This window comes from Dermatophagoides farinae, chromosome 4 (genome assembly GCF_024713945.1).
Source record: "Dermatophagoides farinae isolate YC_2012a chromosome 4, ASM2471394v1, whole genome shotgun sequence".
Classification (NCBI taxonomy): Eukaryota; Metazoa; Arthropoda; class Arachnida; order Sarcoptiformes; family Pyroglyphidae; genus Dermatophagoides; species Dermatophagoides farinae.
In genome coordinates, this window is record NC_134680.1 from 5,453,454 (window position 1) to 5,475,343 (window position 21,890).

The 21,890-nt window shown below is 29.7% G+C and overlaps 3 protein-coding genes and 1 long non-coding RNA gene across 5 annotated transcripts; 2 read left to right on the forward strand and 2 right to left on the reverse strand.

Annotated features, from left to right (window-relative positions):
* Positions 1–2,135: 2,135 nt before the first annotated feature.
* LOC124490288 (uncharacterized) lies at positions 2,136–3,450 on the forward strand. Its single transcript, XM_075729975.1, has 2 exons — positions 2,136–2,381; positions 2,444–3,450. The coding sequence occupies exons 1-2, from the start codon at positions 2,327–2,329 to the stop codon at positions 3,448–3,450; spliced, it is 1,062 nt and encodes a 353-aa protein (XP_075586090.1). The 5' UTR covers positions 2,136–2,326.
* Positions 3,447–4,954, reverse strand: LOC124491016 (uncharacterized). Of its 2 annotated transcripts, none has more exons than XM_075730562.1 (2): positions 3,914–4,954; positions 3,447–3,851 (listed from the first exon to the last, which is right to left on the reverse strand). In XM_075730562.1, the coding sequence occupies exons 1-2, from the start codon at positions 4,910–4,912 to the stop codon at positions 3,483–3,485; spliced, it is 1,368 nt and encodes a 455-aa protein (XP_075586677.1). In that variant the 5' UTR covers positions 4,913–4,954; the 3' UTR covers positions 3,447–3,482. The 2 variants fall into 2 exon arrangements, with proteins under 2 accessions (XP_075586677.1, XP_046909567.2); XM_047053611.2 differs by having other exon boundaries at positions 3,974–4,939.
* A 107-nt stretch (positions 4,955–5,061) lies between these two features.
* Positions 5,062–6,041, forward strand: LOC124491017 (uncharacterized). The gene is made up of 3 exons (XR_006958910.2): positions 5,062–5,195; positions 5,274–5,802; positions 5,903–6,041. It is a non-coding gene; the product is annotated as an uncharacterized LOC124491017 (long non-coding RNA).
* Positions 6,042–6,372: 331 nt separating this feature from the next.
* LOC124490289 (LIM/homeobox protein Lhx3-like) lies at positions 6,373–16,658 on the reverse strand (the record flags this gene model as incomplete). The annotated part of the gene is made up of 6 exons (XM_075729976.1): positions 16,053–16,658; positions 7,680–7,784; positions 7,380–7,604; positions 7,228–7,299; positions 6,962–7,107; positions 6,373–6,726 (listed from the first exon to the last, which is right to left on the reverse strand). Coding segments are annotated over exons 1-6 (960 nt in total), but the record flags the coding sequence as incomplete, so codon positions are not given.
* Positions 16,659–21,890: the final 5,232 nt, after the last annotated feature.

Consider the following 21,890-nt stretch of genomic DNA (forward strand, 5'->3'; position numbering starts at 1 on the left):
AATTCATTTATGAATGAAATAAGTTGGGGCCAGTTTTTTTCTCTATACCGTATTTCTCGTCAAATGTCAAATGGCCAAAAGTCAGTCAGTCAGTCAATTTTTTTATTCATTCATACCCCATATAACACACACACACACACACACACACGAACTCAACGCATTTTTTTTCTTCTTCTTCTTCTTATTCACTTGAACTTAAAGAAGCGCAAATTTTTTTTTTTTTTTTTTTGATTATCCAATTCTTTGTTTGTTTCTTGTGAAACAAAAAAAAAAAACCTGCCAAACAAAAATTACCGATCTCTGATGATGGTAATTTAATAAATTGTTAATGTGCCATAATCGTCAAAAATCAAAATTGAATATATAACAAAATTCGTCGTCACTTTGATCATCACCATTCGTTGATCATCTATTTGTTAATAAATTTAGGGCAGGGTTCAATTCTTTTCATTTATATATCAAATTCAAATTTCGAAATCGAAAAAAAAAACAAAAAGAAAAAAAAATCAATTATCATACCACGCCTTGATATCATCTTCCTTCCTTCCTAAAGTATTTAATTCTCTCTTTCTCGCTGTATTTGTATTTGTCCAATGGTATTTAGGGTGCGCATTCATCTGATGAATGTAATGTAAAAACAATGATATGAAATGTGATCATTTGAATTTGATTAATTGCGTGCATGACCATTTATAAATCAAATGAAATACAAATTGATTCTTGATCAAATCAAATCAATCGTTATATAATTGTCATGATTATTCGAAATTTTTTTTTTTTTTTGAATGGAAAAATTCTTGACATGAATGAATCTGAATTCTAGAAAAAAAAATTAGTTTAAACATCATCATCATCATCAGCAGCGATAAAGTGCAATAATCTCATTTGTTCAAACATCCGAAAAAAATGTCTGTGTGTGTGTACGTATGCAATATTATATGGTTCATTAGTCCAAAAAGGATCCATGGTATATATAGATTTGATTTGTATTTTCAAAAACAAAATGATGACAAATTTTAATTTGTTTCATCATCATTCATCGTCATCGTTTGTGTTGTTAAGTGGTTGAATGAATTTGTAAATAGCTACAAATCATGTCATGTTGATAGATGGGTGTGTGTGTGTGTGCGTGTATGTGGAGACAAACATATATATGGAATTAACGCGTGAAAAACAAAATTGAATGAATGAATGAATGAATGAATGAACGAATAGATCATCTTCATTGAAGCATCTGTTCAATCTGTTTTTTTTTTTCTTACCAATGTCTTTCTTTTTTTTTTTGGTTTGGTTTGGTTTTCATTTGACCATTTTTTGCAGCAACATAATATTTGCATATAATATTAACATAAGGAGAGAGAATGAAAAAGTTTCTCATATGACAAATTTTTTTTTGTGTATATATGAAGAATCACCACCACTATAGACCATCATCATCATCATCATCATCATGTCATGTCATGTTTTATTGTGTTAATTGCTTTGCTGTTGTCTGTTGGGTTGATTAATTGATTTTCACTGTTTTTTTTTTCTTTTTTACTCAAAATGTTTAATTTGTCGTGAAAAAAAAATACTTTGTTTCTATTCTTTCTTCTCATTCATTGTTGTTGTTGTTGTTGTTGTTGTTTGTAATAATCCAGAATCGTCATCATTATCATCGTTGTTGTTGTTGTCGTCGTTGTAAGTTTATGATAATTCGACATCATTGCCCAATTGTAGTCGTGTGTGTGTCTATTTGTATGTGGCAGTGTTGACATTGGCAAACAAGTACAGATCGAATTACATTTGTATACAAAAATGTAAAAATGGTGGTGGTGGTGGTGGTTGAAAAAAAAAATTTTTTTGAATTTAAATTCCCCCTCAAAAAAAACAAACACACACAAATTCTATCGCCATCTGTTGTCATAATTTGTAATTTTTTCCTGTTTGTTTGTTCGAAAATTCATCATTCATCATTATTTGATTTAATTTTTTGATATATATTTAAATTAATCTGGAAAATTGAAAAAAAAACAAACAACATTGTTTTTTTTTAAGTTGATTGAACAAATTTTCAATGTTTTTATCATCGTTTTTTGTATTTATAAATTTACTCATAACAACAACAACGATAACCAATATAGATTGTTTATCATCTAAAAATTCAACGAATAATTCTAATTCTAATATATTCAAATTCGAATGTAAAACATTAAAGAATGTGAGACATATTTTTAGTATTAAAGATGGTTTATTTATAATTTTTGTTGTTAGAAATTTTGATCATCATCAACAACAACAACAACAACAACAGCCGTCGAATACATTATCTGAAAGTTATTGGACAATGGATAAATTAAGTAATCTATACATACAATGTGATTGGCTTTATTCAACCGATTGTAAGTGTAAATGATCTTAAATTGTTTAATTTGACAATTAATTATCCAAAAAAAAAACATAGCATCAGGAAATCAACGAAGATTACTCGGTTTTTTATGGGAAGATGATCCCACCGGTAAGGAAGAAACAAGATATTTGAGAATTTCTGCAATGCATGAATACACATCATTGGATTTGAAACAAATGGCTGATAATAACAACAGTAACAGCAACATCAACAGTAACCGTAACCGTAACAGCAGCAACATCAACGATAACAATCAAAAAGTGCGTGAAACTACATATTATTTTGATGAAGAATCAGGAATATTATTCTTTATTAAATCAAAACAAAATCATTATTATGATTTAGAAGTGAAAAAAATTGGAAACATTTATCAACCAACAATTGAAAATATAATCTATACGTCTTTTGAAAATGATAAATATATTCTATTTCAAAATATTGGTGAAAAAGTAACTAAACTTAAAATGAATGTTGATGAAAAACGTACACCAATTATGATTTATGGACTGTTTCAATATAAAAATCGTTATTATGTTTATTTAGACGCAGAAAATATCTACAACGTATCGATTAATGATAGTTTTCAGATTAAATCCAATAAAATCAATAAACGAATACAATTTGATCAATTATTCAAATGTTATGGTGAAAAAAATGAAACCAATATGAAACTAATAACCATAATGATTGTACAAATAATCATTGTCATCATAATGGTCATTATAAATGTTTTATGTCTATTCATGGCCATTGATTGGCGACAACCAATAACGGCAATTACAAATCAAATTGATAAATTTCGTATAAAATCAAATGATTTATCAAGATCAAGATCAAGATTAACATCATCATCGACAACAGCCACAACTAATACAACATTATCGAAAAAACATCATAAACAACAACAGGATTTGTCCAATTCAAAAAAACGACCACAAAATGATCCAAAAAATCAACAAATAAAATCAAATCGTCATGTAACAGCATTTTCAACAACAATGTCATCATTAAGTGGATTTTCGAAAATATTTAAAAAAAGTTTTTCAAGGAAAAAAAATTAAATCAAATTTTTTTTTATTAAAATGAATTATTATTATGAATTTTGAACATTTTTCGATTCACAAAATATCTCATGACGAGCTAAAACTTCGGTTGGAAACTTTTGTCCACATTTTCTACATGATTTATCGCTGTTGTTGTTGTTGTTGATGTTATTACCACCATTGAATTTGGCTGTCGTTTTCAATGATGATTCGTTACCATGGAAAATCATCATCTCATTTGTTTTGGTTTTTGGTGAATTATCATCATCATCATCATCATCTTTTTTAACCATTTGTTGTTGTATCATTAGCTTACGTTGTTGTTTAAGATTATCTAAAAATTTTTGTCTTGATAATTTCCATTTAGGAATTTTATCATCATCATCATTATCATCACGATTATTGGAAGAAAGTTTCGGCTGAAAGAAATCAAAATTTTAGTTAATTTCATAAATACTAGATGGCGCATCATTATACATACCATTTTCTTATTTTTATTATTATTCGATTTGATGATTATATCGAGTTTTATCTCGGATACATCTTGATCATCATCGTCATTATTATTATTGTTGTTTTTTTGATTGTTATTATCATCATCATCATCATAATTTTTATTATCGACCTTAGACATGGTTGATGATGACAATGTTTGTAATTTTAATTGTCGTTGTCGTGATGATTGAAATATTGGACGTTGTTTTTTCGATATTCGACCACATATTTCCATATGTTTAACAAGTCGATCTTTGGCCGCAAATTTTCGTTGACAATATTTACATTGTGGTTGTTGTTGCTGATTATTTCTATTTGCCAATGATGTATGATGATGGCTTGTAACATTTCGTCTCGATGTTGGCAATGGTGGTGGTTGTATCGTTTCGTCACAAGTACCACTTGTATTCGTTTTCAAGATTCTTGAAGATCCACCTATATTGCCACTTTGCATCGATCCATTGTTCACATTTGATGAACGTTTTGACATTACTGTATTGTTGTTGTTGTTGACATTATTATTATCCAAATAATATCCATTCATCAACGATGTTGCTGTTGTTTGATGATTACTTGAATTTCGTCTACCCAATATCGATTTTGTATGATTTATTGGATGATAATGTTGATCATATCCTGGTGTCATCATCATCGTCATTGTCATATTGCTTACATTATTAAGAGATTTTACACGCGATATTGTTACACGATTAGTTGTTGTTTGTCTTTGATTAGTGGACATACAATGATTATTTGATGGTGATGAATATCGATTTATTGATAATGCTGATAATTCACGACGTATTGGCATTCGTTGATATGTATTGGATGATGATGATGATCGTGATGAATTCGATGATATATTAATCGTTGATTTTGTTCTTGTCATCATTGATTGTTGTCGTTGTTGTTGTTGATATTCTTGAAATTGTTCATTATGAATTTTTTTAAGAAAATTCTCTCTCATCTGTTCTAAACGTGACATTGTTTTTTTTTATTGAGGAATTTTGTTTATTCGTATTCTGAATTCAATATATTGAAATATTCACGTACACAAATACAGTGAAATCGGTAAGAACAAAAAAAAATCAAACTTTCAAAACTGGTGACAAATATATTCATTCATTCATTTGCAAAGTTTTGCTTTTGTGTGTGTGACAGAAAATCTTATTTTCAACAATTTGATGCAATTATCATTCATCAAACTCTCTCATTTTTTTAAGCTAAAATCCAGTCATCATCATCATCATCATCGTCGTCGTCGTTCGGTATGTAACTCTATGTCTTGGTTATCAATTTTTTTCATCTTTTTTTCTTGTCTCTTTCTCTCTATCTCATACACACAGGTGATTAATTATGGAAAACAAAACAAAACAAAACAAACGAACGAATGAACGATTTTTGTGATGTATGATAAAACACCGTTTGGAAAATGGGGAAAAAAAATTAATAGAGCGAAACAATTGAAGTGCAGAAGAAGTAAACAAGAAGTAAAAAAAAATATGAAAAAAAATATGAAATCAAATCAAATGATCCAGTTTGTTTTGTTTTGTTTTTTTTTGCTACACCTACACACACACACACACACAGTTGCTACATCCATTTTATCAATTGTTGATCTATGTCCCGATATATATATATCCATCCATCAACCCATTGATTCAACCAGCTTGAACTGGAATATGTAGCGGGATAATTTGAAATTTTTTTTTGTTTATTTCGTTTAAAAACATTGTCATTGAGTCTATGGCTGTTAATTATCCTAAACAGGCTTGTAATATAATTTTTTATCTTATGACAGAGCTCCACTTTGCAAAACAAAAAAACTGGATTATTATTGATCGAATACAACATCTTTAACCATGGCCTATAAATGTGGATAAGTTTTGTTTTCTCTTTTTTTTAAAAAAAAAATTATCATCAGTCGAGTCTAATTTGAATCATTTGTTTTGTTGACATTTCATGTGAATTTTAGATTTTGAACAGAAAAAAAAATCATCATCATAATGAACTACCTGGACAACAAAATTGTCATCGATCATCCGATTGTATGAGATTGTAAAATTGGAAAACAAAAATCCATAGAATATGAGAATCGAAAATCAAAATTAAAAATTATAAATTTTTTTTGTTTATTTTTGTTTAATAATTTCAATTTATATATTTACACATGATCATAAGAATAGAAATGAATAAATTGAAAATTCATTGATTGATAATATCCGATAGTTTGAACAACCATCAATTGAATGTCATATATTGAGTGATAATTTTTGTGTTCAAATTAAATGATAATATATATCGTGTAGCAAAACGGACAAATTATATTCAATGTGTATAAACATTATGATGACCACCACCACCACCACCACCGCCACCACCATCATGATGATGATTATGATGATGATGATCAATAACATTTCTATCATCATCATCATCATCATCATCATCTTCATTTAAATCACTATCATCATCACCAATACCGCTATGAATGATAGCATCATCATCATCATCGTCATCATCTTCGATGATTGCATCATCAAACCATGATGAACATGATGTTGATGTTTCATTAGCTAATAATGTGGATGATGCATTACTTGCTGGCATTGTATCCAATGATGATATACCATTACAACCACCATTGGATGACCAACGTGAACTTGATGGTGATGATGGATGTGGACTTGTATGTGAACCATTTCCATTTCCATTATTTGTCATTAAATTTGTTGGTGATTTTGAATGTGCATCTTTTTTCAATCGTTTTTCTTTAGCTCGACGATTTTGGAACCAAACCTAAATTTGAATGGAACAAGAAAATAAAAAACAAACAAACAAACAAACAAAAAAAGAATGAAATGAGATTCAAGTTTTTAAATCGATTATAATGATAAAATGTGTCATCGTTAACCAATGAACCGAATCCATAATAATAATAATCATCATAAAAGGGTTATTATAATCCTCAAAGCACAAAATTTTGAATAATTCCATATAAATGAATAAAAAAAATAATAATAATAAACCTTACCTGTACAACACGCATATCTAATCCAGTATCGTGACTTAATTGTTCACGTATCTGTCTAGCCGGTTTTGGTGAACTATTATATGCCAATTTAAGTGTTTCTAATTGTTTGGCCGTTATGGTTGTACGTGGTCGTTTTGATGATGATTCTAATCGTTCAAAATCAATCAATCAATCAAAATCGAAATCGTTATAAAGAGAGAAAGAAAACAAATAAATAAATTTCAATTCAAACACACACACACACACACACACACAGTTTTAAATACCTCTTTGTTTAGCTGATTCATAATCGGATTTACAGACAAGCTTATTATCTTCCATCAAATAGAATTCATCGCCTGTAAATTAAATAATAATAATTTGTAAGTTTATCATCAACAAATTTTTTTTTTTGGAATGATGATGATTCAAAACAAACCTGTATTCAATGCACGTTTACATAGTATACAATTGAAACATTGTAAATGATAAACATTATCTTGTGCTCGTCTTACAATGGCCGTTGGTGCAATACCAAGTTCACAATTGGCGCATCTTGTTTTGGCAAAACGTTTATAGAAATCATCCTTACAATATGGTTGGCCATTTTTCATATAACATTTTACAGCTAAATTTATATTACATTCTGAACAAACTAGACATCCTGATTGATAAACAAAAAAAAAAAAAATTAAAACATTGTTTTTTTTGTCGTCGTTTATTATTGTCCGTTATTTACCTGAATGCCAACATGTATGTCGTTGTTCATTTTCTTCATGGCCAAGTTTCAATATAAAACGATCAAATATAATGCCTTCACATCCACTACATCTTGGTAATGAATCTAATGATAATGAACAAAAAAAAAAGAAAAGAAAAATAAAATCAAAACTCAGGTATCTTGGATTATTCATGATTATGATTATGATGATGATGATAATAGATCCCAAATGGTCAATTTACTCTGGTTATTTCATTTCATTTCATTTTTTGTTTTGTTTTTCATAAATATGACAAACAATGAATCATCATCTGGTTTAATGATGATTGTGTATCATTAAGTGAAATAATTTCCACATTGGATTTCGTGCTAATGGATCAGTAGTAGTTTTAATCATCATGAATTCAAATGAATTATATTTGTATCCGATTTATATATCTGTGTGTGTGTGTGTGTGTTTCATTTTTCAAATTTCATCATGGATCATCATGGATCATTCTGTCAATGATTTTTTTTCGCCATATATGATCATTCATTCGTTTGGTTCTATCTGTCACACACACACACATCTTTTTATCCACCCAAATGATGATGATGATGATAGGCGTCACATAACGTTCATCATCATCATCACGATGATGACATGAATTGTCATGTCCTCATTGAATGGAGAAAAAAAAATTCGCAATTCATAATGATCAAAAATGTTAATGATAAAATTTGATGTATGTCAACAATAAACATTTGTTTTTTGTTTTTTTTGTTTGGTAAATTCAGAATCATCATCATCATCATCATATGAACCTGGTTATGATTCTATAGAATCGTTTTCGAAAGAAATCATTAATATATTTGTATTAGACAATGATTATTGGGAGTGGTAAAATGGACAAATATGAAACAAAACAAAACGAAAAATGGAACAATCTCCATCTTCGAAAAAATTGGAATCCATATTTTATTGCTGTTTTTTTTGGGATGAGATAATCATCATCATCATCAAAATTCATTATCTCAACCTACAAACAAACACACCACGTACACGTGTATTGTTTATAAACAATTCATTTTTTTCCAGAATATCCACATGTCTTGTTGTTGTTGTTGTTGTAGTCAAGTGGAAAAAAAATAAATGGAAATAGTAGATGGGTTGTGGTTCATTTCATCAAACGATAAATGTCTTTTTCGTTTTTTTTGTTTTGAAACCCCAGAAACACACACAACACAAACAAAAATAAAATATTTGGCTACCTGGTGCATTTGTCTATGGTAAAATTCTCTACATTAGAAGTCCATTAAATTTATTCATGTCAAAAGGTTATGACACAAGAGAGGAAAAGATTATCAATCTATGAACCGGATTCCTACACCAACAACACCCTGGATCCTCGTATCCTAGCAAACAAAGTTCTGAAATAATAATAACAACTTGACATACACCAGAGAATTTAACAAGATTAACAACAACAACAACAAAAAGAGATGATGATGTCGGAGATACGATAGACGAGATATACACACACACACAAAAACACAATGAATCTATGATGCGTAAAATCGATTACTAACTTTTTTTTCTGGAACGTGTGTGTGTGTGTGTGTGTTATTCATAGTGTAAGTGGTTAACGTTTAGGGCTCATATCGAGAAATAGAAATAAATGTTTCTGGTGATCTGGATCATCATCATCATAATCATAATCATTCAGTTTATTTGTATCGAAACGACACACACACACACACACAGACACATTCAATCAAGCACGTGTTTTATTTTTTTTCGCCCATCTTTTCTACCATAAGGATGATGGGTGATAGTAAATGGTGGAACGATAAAATCTATTACAATCACATGAATGAAAAGTGGTGGTTAATATCAATTTTTTTTGTTTTGTTTTGTTTGTGAATTGAATTGAAAACAATTAGTACCATTGGAAATCATCTGGAATCATGAAAATTATTCTACATACACACACACACACGCATAAATGGTTAAAATGGTACCAGAAAAAAAAATTATTTTTTTTTCTGGTTACAAATAGCCAAAAGTATACTGTATATACTGGCACACGACCAGCTGGTTGGTTGGCTATTTTTATATATATTATTTGAATTTAGTAGCGATGAGAATTGAATAATTCATCAACACCGATGAAAATGTATGTAACGCTGCTCGACAAAAAAAAAATACAAATTTACGACGGTAGAAAAAAAAACCTCCTCGTTTTACGAATTCTGATAATAGTACCATCACTAGCACCACCACCACCACTATTTTAGCAATGTAGAGAATCCATTTATCGAGATCTCATTTTTTATTATCATTATTTTTTTTCTCTTTTTTTGGTTCATTTTTATTTTTTTTTTATTTTAATGTTTGTGTGTGTGTTTTTTTTTTTGTTTTGTTTGCGTATGTTTTGTCCACCCATCATATTCATTCAGTTCAATAATTAATCCATGTGTGTGTGTGTGTGTGCGTTTGATGCACTAGGAATAATATTCATTCAACAATAACAATAAACAAAACGTACAGAATATTCATTGGAATATGATGTGACTTGGTTTTTCAATATAAAAAGTGAAAACAACAACAACAACAACAACAACAAGCAATAATCTTGTCTAAGTTTTTTTTTCTCTTTAACTGTTTTTTGTTCATTTGTTTTTTTTGTCCCTATAGGTATTGCGTGTGTGTGTGTGTGTGTGTCTTTTGCGATTCATTCATCCATCATTCTATAGTCATAACAAAACGATTTTTTTTTTCAGTGCAAATAAAATGGCAAAAGATTTATGCAATATGTACCATCATCATAATATTTGAGCATTTTTTGTTGTTGTTGTTCAACAGAAAGAAAAAACTCCCAAAGAATTATGTTTTGGGTGAAAAAAACTTCTCTTTTTTTGCTTTGCACAATTTCTGTATATAGTCAAGGCTTAAATTGAATCGAGAAATGATAAAAGAAAAAAATTCTGAATAAAAGTCGCTTTTTTCTTTCACTGTGTGGAATTATGGTGCAAAGTAGTCGATGTTGAATTTTTTTTTCATTGTTTGATCCTAATCATCATTCTATTTCAACAACGGGTATTATCACGTTTATATGTCATAAGCTTTTATTCTTTGAAAAAAAAATTTTTCCCATTGCAACACCTAGAAGTCACACACACGCAATTATTCTTGTGTAGAAGATTCTTCAATGTCCAGTATTCTAAGCACCTAAGAAGATAATACCATGTGTTATTGTTGTTGTTGTCGATGTTTAACGATGTCTTTGTTTATGTCCATGAATTTGGGTGGAGTAGAAAATTCTGTTGGTTGATCAACATCATCATCATCATCATCGGTGAATGAATTGACTAGCCCAATCACTTTATGAATGAAACAAAAAAAAGACCAGAATTTTTTTTCTCTTTTTTTTTGTTTTGAAGATTTGTAAGAACCATTTTTACCGATCATTCATTCATTCAATTCATCTTTTCATTCTAGTTTTGGTTTTACTTTTTCTTTCTTCTCTTCGTTCGTTCAATCATTCATTCATTCATTCCATCATTCATGGTTCTTGTATTTATTTTGTTGTATATGATTGAATGGGATAGAATAGAATGAATGATGGAATCGATGATCAAATCCAAATGAATGAATTGTGAATTGAATCGGTATAGCCTCTCTCAATGAAAATTTTGGTGAATGTCAATGGTTTTTTTTTCTTTGTTCTCTTTCTGTTGTTATTGTCTTTTCTATTCTATTTGGGAGTTTTTTTTTGTTGTTGTCATCATTCTGTTTTTTTCCTTTTGGTTTCACTTTCTATTCCAGTCTGGTCTAGTCTGATCTGTTCCATGTGAATGAATGACTTTTTGGCTTTGAGTTTTTTTTTCGGGTTTTGTTTCGTTATTTTTTTCTGTACCCCTAGTGATATGTTGTTTTGTGCTGATGTGCTGAATGTGTGTGTGTGTGTGTATGTGTGTGTGAGACTATTGAATGGAACACAAACACACACACACATATATATATACAGAACCAGAACCAGAACCAGCTATTCAGACGATACATTCATTCAATCACATGTGGATATATAAAATGCATGCAACCATCCCATCAAAATCGATGAGCAACATACCAGAATTAATATATATATAGCGAAAAATAAAAAAAAAATGTTGAAGAAGAAGAAATGAAAACCTAAACTTTCATTGTATTGTACAGAATGAGATACATACAGAAAATAATTTCAGTAAAAGCATTTTAACATGATTAAATTCGGACCTGGTACACTGTATACACACACACACACACACAGTCTCTATTTCTCTGAAGTTTTTCTTTTTTTTTTTTTTTTTTGCTGTCGATTTATTGTTATATTTTGCATTCGAAATCATACTTGTTTTTGTTGTTACCCATCGATTTAGTGGTGGTTTATGTGTATATGTGTTTTGTTTAGAATTTATCAATTTTTTTCCGTTGTTGTTGTTGTCTTTTTCTTATACGGGAGGAGATTTATATTCAGAAAATTTTATGCATAAAAAAATAGCCAAAATTGTGTGTGTGTGTGTGTGTGAGTAAAGAGATTTTTCATATCCATATCCAAGAATAAATGAATCGTTCCTGTTGTTGTTGTTTTTGTTGTTGTTGTTGTTGTTGTCAATGAGATGTTTATTCAGGAACAAAAAAAAATTTTTTTTTTTCTTCATTCAATCATTGATTCAGTGTTTTTTGTTGTCATTTTTGTTCTTGTTCCTGTCCAAATTGAATTGAATGTTATTTGTCACATGTTTTTTTTCGGCTATCTAATGTCTGTCTGTGTGTGTGTATTTAGTCTGATTATTATGATGATGACATGTAGTAATTCCCGAAGTAAATAATAAATTCTAAACCATTTTGTTTGCTGATTATTTGTTCGTTCAAGTGGATTTTGTTTTCTGTCTGTCTGTGTCTGTGTGTGTGTGCGTGTTGACACGGCCCAAGTTCCCTGGAGTTTTTTTTGGGGCAACGGGATTTTTTTTCTTTCTTTTTTTACCAGTCACAAGTGATTAGAATGAATTTATAATCCTTTATGTTTTTTTTTTGTTAAAAGAATCAAGTTTTTTCTTTGTTTTCGTTTATTTTTTTTTGCCTTCATTGTCAACAAATATTTACCGAAAAACAAAAACAAATGGAAAAAAATGATATGATTTTAAGCACTAGGATTATTTGCTGTGAATTGAATTCGATCAATGATCAACAAAACACATGAGATTAAGATGTACATCAGCCATTATTATTATCACCATTGGTTAAGAGGATTTTGTTTGGCAACAAAAAAAAAAAAAAAAATCTAAACACAAATAAATAACATTCATGATGATAAATAAAAATCAATCAAATCAACTGCACAATGCAATAAAAAGGGTTGATTTTAATGATTTTGTTTGTTTTCGTTCGTTCGTTCGTGTTTGTCGGCAAAAAATCTTATTCTGAAAGTCAATTCCCGATCGATTCTTTTCCAAAAGGATTATTGGAATGTTTTTCTTTTATATTTCACATTTTACAAATTAATTAAATCACAAAATTCCAACTCTCTATTCGACGACAATGACAACAGAATCGTTTCATATTGAATTTTAGATTCAATTTTTTTTCGCGAAAAAAATGAATTAAATTTTATCGATATAGAGTCAAATATAATACCCGAGAGTCGAATAGAAAATAAAATTTTCTCTCTGTTTTTTTTTTGTTGGAAAAGTTCCATTTTCCAGGAACAAATGAGACATAAACATGAAAAATAAATGTTTTATTGCAGCAAAAAAAAAAAATCATTATATGATAAAAACACAGAATTGAATGTGTTGCAATGTGTTTTCTGATCTGATTCTTTTTCTAGATTCTTTTTTTTTGAAAAAAAGTGATTCACGTTCATTCCATAGTTCCAAGAATTATGATTTGAATGACAAAGTTGTAGGATGTACATGCGTTGGTGCTTTGTGTTTGTGTATGTCTGAGAAAGAGACAGAGAATTCGAATCTTTGGAACCTTGAACCCGAATTCAAACAACACACCTACATAACAAACATCTGTTATGTCTGTAAATGATCAAGAGTTTTTTTTATTAGATTGAAAAAAAAATTTGACAATGAAAAACTTTTTTTTTCATCATCATCAATGACGATTCAATGCAGAATTTCACTGTTCTGTCATCGTAATCGTCATATGGTTGTTGATGATTATGGTTGAACCATACCAGAACGGGTTAATGGAATTACAAATTGAATTAACTTTTTTTATTTTCCTTAGTTGATGTTGTTTTTGTTTGACCCCTTTTTTTCTTATTAATGGATAAATCTAACTGACCTAATCTATTTTATTCTTTTGGGATTTTCATCATCATCAACATCATGACAATGACCTTCGAATGACCAATAATAAAAGTCAACAAAAACCTTTTAATGGATACGAATTCTGGTTCGTTTTTCAATCAAAAAAAAAAAAAAAAAATTTTTGATTATCCTAAAATGCACTGCCAATCAAACGAACAAAATACAAACCAAATGACAATCGAAAATTTTCATTTTTTTTCTATTTTTTATTTGATTTTCACATTCATTCTGAAATGCGAATAAAATATATATATATTCGTTTGTACAGAATGTTCTTTATAGCAATATTCAATCAATCGGAATCGAATGATTGCATTTTGAAATGATGAACTCCAGAATAACGTGTGTCGATGTGTGTGTGTGTGCAACCACTCGTTGACACACGTGCCACATACAATTGACGATAGATGAAAATATACAGAATGGTGAAGAAAAAAAAAACCGACCAATATTCGAAATATGATAAAGTGAGCAACCATCATATGAAAACCAATCTAAGCAAGCAAGTAAGCAACAACAGCAGCAGCAGCAACAGCAGGTAATGCAAACAAAACGTGTGTTTGTTTGCTTGTGTTTTATGTTTTGTGTTTGGTTTACTTTCATTTACCTTCAACTATATGAAGTTTGTTATGGCATGACTTTGGTTCGATTCGATTCTAACAACCAAAAAAAAAAAAAAAACGTTCCACGAGTCTAAAATTGTTTCAGCATACACACACACACAGACAAACACACGCGAACAAATGAATGAATGAACAAACACCCTCGCTCTCTCTCTTCTCGCTTTCTAACTTTACAAACATGTACAAAAAAAAAAAATGTTTGCGTGCGTGCCGTACAAACAACAAAATAGCAGAGAAAAAAAAATTTGTGACTATCATTTCAATTCAATGTTTATATGGAGTATATACTTTTGAATCTTATGAAATGATGATGATGATAATGAAAAAAAAGAAGAAATTCACGAATCTCATATAACATTGTGTTGTTCATGATTAGAGACTAAAGATAGATAGATGATTCGTGTGTGTGTGTGTGTGTGTGTGTGTAGTAGAAATCAACCAAACCAAATGTTGTAGAATAATATCCATTTAAACAAAATGATAATAATGATGATGATTATGATTCATTCAAAAAAAAGAAAAAAAATAAAATAAATAGAGGGTGGTGAAAAGCTGAAAAGCTAAAAAAAAAATTGGAATGAATATCCAGGGTCATCATGATGATGATGATGATGATGAATACACCTGCTCATCATCATCATTATGACCCTGGTAAATTTTGTGGTTGTCTAGCAGCAGCAGCAGCAGACCTTCAAATCCATTTTCATTCATCTGCAATTGATGATTGATACACGATATCTATGTATGTATACATCATCAAACATTTTATTTTTCTCATATCATCTATAATGATCTGTTGTCTGTTTTTGTTTTGTTCTGTTTTTGTTCTGGTCTGGTCTGATCTGGTTCAGGTAAAATTGTCTTTGTCCATTGTTGTCGATCAGACAGATTTAAATTATATTTTTCAAGTGCTTTTCTGGTTTCTTTCTCTCTCACGGTGTGTATTATTCTTAAGTACAAAATCTTAGCATCACATTAGCATTATTGTCAACAATCGCATTAACGCCTACACATCGAGATCTTAAGATTGCGGGACCCGAAAAAAAATGTTCCATCCCACGGTTTTTTTTTCATTTCATTCATTTGTTTTTCTCGGTCGTTTTTGTTGTAATACAATATGATGATCATGATCATTATCATCATTCGATTTTGACATATAAATTTCATATGTGAAAATATTATACAACGGTAACCATGCCATCAAACTGTTGGTGGAAAAAAAAATCTACATACATTTGTTCGATCAATGAATCAAGATTCTGGAACGAATAATCTTTTCTTAACTTTTATCACGATTGAATGAATAAATTGATCGAAAAACATACACACACACACACACACACACACACACATCATTTATTTTATTTACAAACACAGCGTATTATCATGATGATGATGATGATAATGTTATTTACAAGCTTACCTTGAATTACTTTATTATTGGCCAATGAAGCCGGAAATACGTGATCATCCATTTTCATAATAACGAATTAATTTTGTCGAAATAGTTGTTTTCGAATTGATTTTGTTGTCGTTGTTGTTGTTGTTGTTATAGTATGATAATCTAGAATTTATGATATTCTTGTTGACCGAATTTGATGATGTCCACCAGACACACAAAAAAAATCACAGGCACTTGAAGAATTTTTTTTCTAATTGAAAAAATTGATTGATTGCACTGATTGAAAATTTTTCAGAATGAATGATTTCTGTTTTTTTTTGACACCGGAATTTTTCTGATCATTTCAATTTGATTTATCAGAACAACAAGATCAAGTTTTTTTTATGTTCTCAATACGTTATGCTTTTTTTCCATTTATCGGTGAACACACACACGTGTCAAACACAAAAAAAAACACCGAGCAAACAATAACAATAAATTGATCCGGAAATTCATTCATTTATCATATCATATATGGATTTGATTTGTAGATCCGATTTGTAATACGCAATGTAGAGAATACAAAAAAAATGATGTTTAGGAACTTGAACTAGATGTTTTTTTCTTTCAATATTTCATAGAAAAGGTGTTGTTGTTGTTGTTGTTGTTGTTGTTTGATATTCTTTACATGTAAATGTGTGTGTGTGTATATACAAATGTACGGTAATATTTTTTTTTTCACCCAACAAACATATAACCAAAATTGTTGACGATATGTAGAATTTCATGCGCACACATATATATATTAGACACACATATTCTCATAGAATTTCTGGGTTGGGAATTCTGTATTCTACATACATATTCGTGCGTGTGTGTGTGTGTGTGTGTGTATGTGTCTGTGTTCCAGAACCCTAGACATTGCTGGAACTGATAGTGTTTTTTTTTCATTATTCACTATTTTATTGGAACACATCCGATGATAACTGCGCGCGCCATTTACCACGCCTTTTAGTTGATCATTTTGTTCTTTTCGTATTGATATTAGTGGGATGTATCTTTCAGAAAAAAAGACAAAAAAAAATTTTTCCTTTTGGTTTCTGCGTTTGGATCTGGTTTTTTTTTCTTTTGGTATATGTATTTCTGGGTGCAGAACGAAAAAAAAAAATTTGCTGTATACATAGCAGCAGATATATAATAATAATAATTCAGTTGTTGTGTTTAATAACCTCAGAAAACAAAAAAAAAATTTTTTTTTCGAAAGAATCGGGTTCAAATTTTTTTCTCTTCTTACTATATCTATATTGCGCAATCGACTCATGGTAATTTTTTTTTCTTTCGTTTTGCTCTTTTCATCCAGAAAAATCTAACCAAGTGGGAAACGAAAATGAAACCTAGAAAATCAAACAACAACAACAGCAGATGAAAAAAAACATAGGTAAGTCACATTGGAATCTGGTTTGATCTGTATGATTATATAATCTCATTTCCCAATGCATTTTCGTCGTCGTCGTCGTTGTTGTTGTTGTTGAATTCTTGAACAAAATGAGAGTGCAACAAACAGAAAAAAAAGAAATTTTCTTTTGCAAGAATTGCTTAACTTCGTGTTCCAAGAAACATTTACATTTAGATTTTTATTTTCTTTTTCTTTTTTTTTGTTCTGGTTTTATCTTCTGTTGTCTTATTAATATTGCACATTTGAATATATACAAAATTCAATGATAATATATTGGTTTGTTTAATTTCTTCACATTTTCACCGGGTATTTTATTGAATTGTAATTTCAGAATTTATTTGCAGTGCACATTTTTCGATTCATTGATTCAACAATTCATCTGAAAAGAATTTTAGATTGTTTTTTTTTTTTTTGGTTAATGAAAAAATCAAACAATTTATTGGCATTGAACTTTGACCACTACAACAACAATCGACTATGGTTAAGATAATTATCATTCATTCGATATAAATAACTTGCGGGCATATATATAGAGTATTTGCATTTTGTTAGTTTTGTACGAAATTTTTTGCATTTTTTTTTTTTTTTACCAAATTCCATTTTCCATGAATATACAATGTTATTATGTTAATTTATTATAACGATTCTCTTATACAACACATATAATGTGGGGATAATCAATTTAGACGAACAAAAAAAAACTAGGAAAATGTATTGCTCGTATTATTATTCGGTATTCGTAAAAGAAAAATTTTTTTGCAAATTCATTCAATTATAATAAAACACAATGGTTTGAAATAAAAATGAAAAGTCAATTCAATTCAATTCAATCAAATAATGGTTGAAAACTAGTTGATGTTTCAAGTGCAAATCATCTTCTATACATGTATAAATTGAAACCAATTCATTGATATTGATGAAAATCCAGCATAGAATAATCTTATGGCCTCAAATATAATCCCAATATATTTGCTGCACACATTATATTTGTTCCACTATGTGACTGGCTGGTTGGCCGGTTGACTGACTGACTGACTGACTGACGAACCAGAAAAAAAGAGGAAAAAAAATTATCAAGGGAATCTAATCGCTTAAACGGTTTACGGGATACAAATGACGATGAAATGATGGTCGTCGTCATCGTTGGTGGTGGTGGTGATGACAATCTCACAAACAATTCAAATATTCAATGGACACATAAAATGGCCAACCAAAGGCAAAATAGAACCAACAACAACAACAACAAAAATTTGAACGTCACACATAGGCAGCCACTGTTTATTTGTAGTGTTCTATATAGAATCAAAATGGATTCTTGATAATAAACTAAAAAAATGAAACCAGAATGTGGATTCATAAAGAAAAAAAAATAATGATGATTCAAATGAAAAGAAACAAAACAAATCGAATCATTCATTGTAGATATAAGTCATATATATTGATGATGATCAAATTGGAACAAGAGGCCAGAAAAAAAGACCATTACAAACCATTGAAAAAAAATATTGCCCATTCATCTGAACCCGTGTGCGTGTGTTTGTGTGTATTCAGTGTAAATGGTTAAATTTTCTATATCTAAATTTTCAAAAACGATAACTGAAACATCAATGAAGATGATGATAATTTAAGCAAACTGTAAAATGCTTAATCAAGTTGAATAATAGATGCATAAGCACACACACACACACACACACACACACACACACACACACACACACACACACACACACTTATATGTTATATAAACCGTTAAAATGGTGACGACACACGAACCGAATGATTGTCACACAATTTATTCGGCTCAAATATACCAACAATAGCTTATTCTATACTTATTCCGTTTTTATTCTGAAATTTTCTCTCTCTCTTGCTGTCGTCGTTTTATCGGATATTTAAATTGTTTCGGATAATAATTGTTAGTGATATTTATCACATCTGTCGATATTTTTTGTACGATAAGTTTGGCGTTATGGACAAAAACACACACACGCGTACATGTCACTTTTATATATCATGTCACATTCAATATACATGTTAATCGAATGAATGAATGATAGAAAAGATTCGTGTGTTCGGTGTGGACATGATTTTAGGATCAGTGGATTTTATCATACTAGATCTGACTTGACTAGATTTAAAAACTAGACTAACTGAGAAAAAAAAGCTAAATGATTTTGGGTATTGATGAATGATGTGTATGGTGCATTTGTGTATACATACACACACACACACGCACACACAGACAACTAATACGCGTTCCAAAAATGTCCCAAAAGAGAGAGAGAGAGAGAATATTAGAATATAAAACAAAGTTTTATTCAGATCATTGAATCGGGTGATGATCGCATTTACACTTGTTTCACACTACTACTACTACTACTATAGAGATGACTTTATGGCCTTTTTTTTCGTTTTTATACGTGTTGAATCAATCCTGCATCGCATATCAATTCATTCAATATTATATATTGAATTTGAACATTGTCAACCGTAAATGGTATATATATGACATACTCGCATAGTAGCTTTTTTTTGTTGTTCAATGTATACAAAAAGTGATCAAACACAATTGACACTAACTCTCTTTTCTTCCTATTTTCCTTATACATTGTTGTTGATGACAAACCGCATCCGCATCGTATCGTATCTCATTATAAATTTATTCATAACATATAAAATGAAAGTGAGTGGAAAAAAAGTTTCGAATCCCGTCTTTGTGTATATATGTGTGTGTGTGTCACATTTCATCATATATATGATGAATGATGATTTCCAACCAAACAACAATAACCAGCCAAAAAAAAAATAACATTTGTTTGGGTTGTCATCGAATTAACTTTGATCATTTTACACTAACTGATGAATAAACAAACAAATAACACAAGTGTTAAATGCATTTTTTTCCCTTTCTTACACACACACCAGTCAAATATCCATTTTTTCCAATTTTGTCTACAGGGATCAATTTTATTATTTGATCCATTAACACTTATATCCGGGCGGTAGCTTGCGCAACGATATTCTTTTTTTTTTGTTTCGTTTCGTTGTAGTATTGTATTGTATTGTAAATCTCATTAGATATTCAAAATAGTATTTCATTGGATTTGTTTCGTTTTTTTTTCTGTTCGGACAAAATCTATTGTTCTCTATGAATTAACATCATTATTATTATTATTATGAAGAAAAAAAAATTCGATCTATTGTTGTTGTTGTTGTCGTTGCTGCTGTTGTTGTTGTTGTTGTTGTTGTTAAAATGGAAATTATCCATTTGAAAAAAAGTTAAATTGAGTTTAGAATTGGAAATGAGAAAAATTCGACCGAAAAAAAACAGAAACAATGAAAAAAAAAATTTTTTCTATGGATTTATGGATAAAGTTTGTCTGATGTATCATAATCGAAACCACCACTGTGTGTGTGTGTGTGTGGAAACAAAAACAACAGAAAAAACAGAAAGATTATCGTGCCGATGAAATTAGTGTTTTTTTTTCTATTTCTCTACTGTCATTTTGTTTCGCATCCGTTATATGAAAATCCATACGGGAAAAAAAACCAAAGCAAAGAAAAAAGAAATCAAAAATTTTCTCATTCTTTTTCTTTTTCGTAGTTTAAAAATAACGTCCAATCGACCACCGCCACCACCGCCACCAATCCATCGATCAATCGATCGATTGGATTCGAAACATTTTTTCTAAATTTGTATTTTTTTTTTTACTTTTAGATTCTCATCAATACGATTTGTTGTTCATCATCATTATTATCATCTATATCTGTCAATTTTTTTTCGGCTACTTTCTGTGTGTGTGTGTTTGTGTCCGCGTGATGATGTTCTCACAAACTCGATGGATGATTACCGAGCCAAAAAAAAAATCGCGGATAACAAGAGAAATTTTTATCCCAAAAAAAACAACAACAACAACAACGGTGTGTGAACCAAGAAGCGATAAGAAAATTTCATGACCGATTTTCCATAATAATAATCAAACACAAAACAGAAAAAAAAATGATGAATGAATGAATGTTTTAAAAGCCTGTTATATTTTTATTGTGTAATGTATCCAAAGTTCGTATGGAAAAAAAAAATGAATAAATGAATGAATGAATGAAAATCAAAAAATAGCATCATTTTTTTTTGAGAAATTGGTCTGATGATGTCTAAAATATCTGGACACAGAGACGAAAATGGAGGGTGAGTGAGTGAAGGAGTGTGTGAGAGAGCAAAAGCTAAAAAATGGTCAAATCATTCGATCATTGGAAACTATATTTTTTTTTCTGGTTAGTTTGAATGACTGGTTTGACCAGTCTCTTGTTATATTATGTTTCCAGACGATAATATTGATGAAAATATACTAAAATAAATGATGGTAAAAACACCATTCTACCTCTTCTTTTTCTTTCCCACTTCTACCACCTTCATCATCATTCTC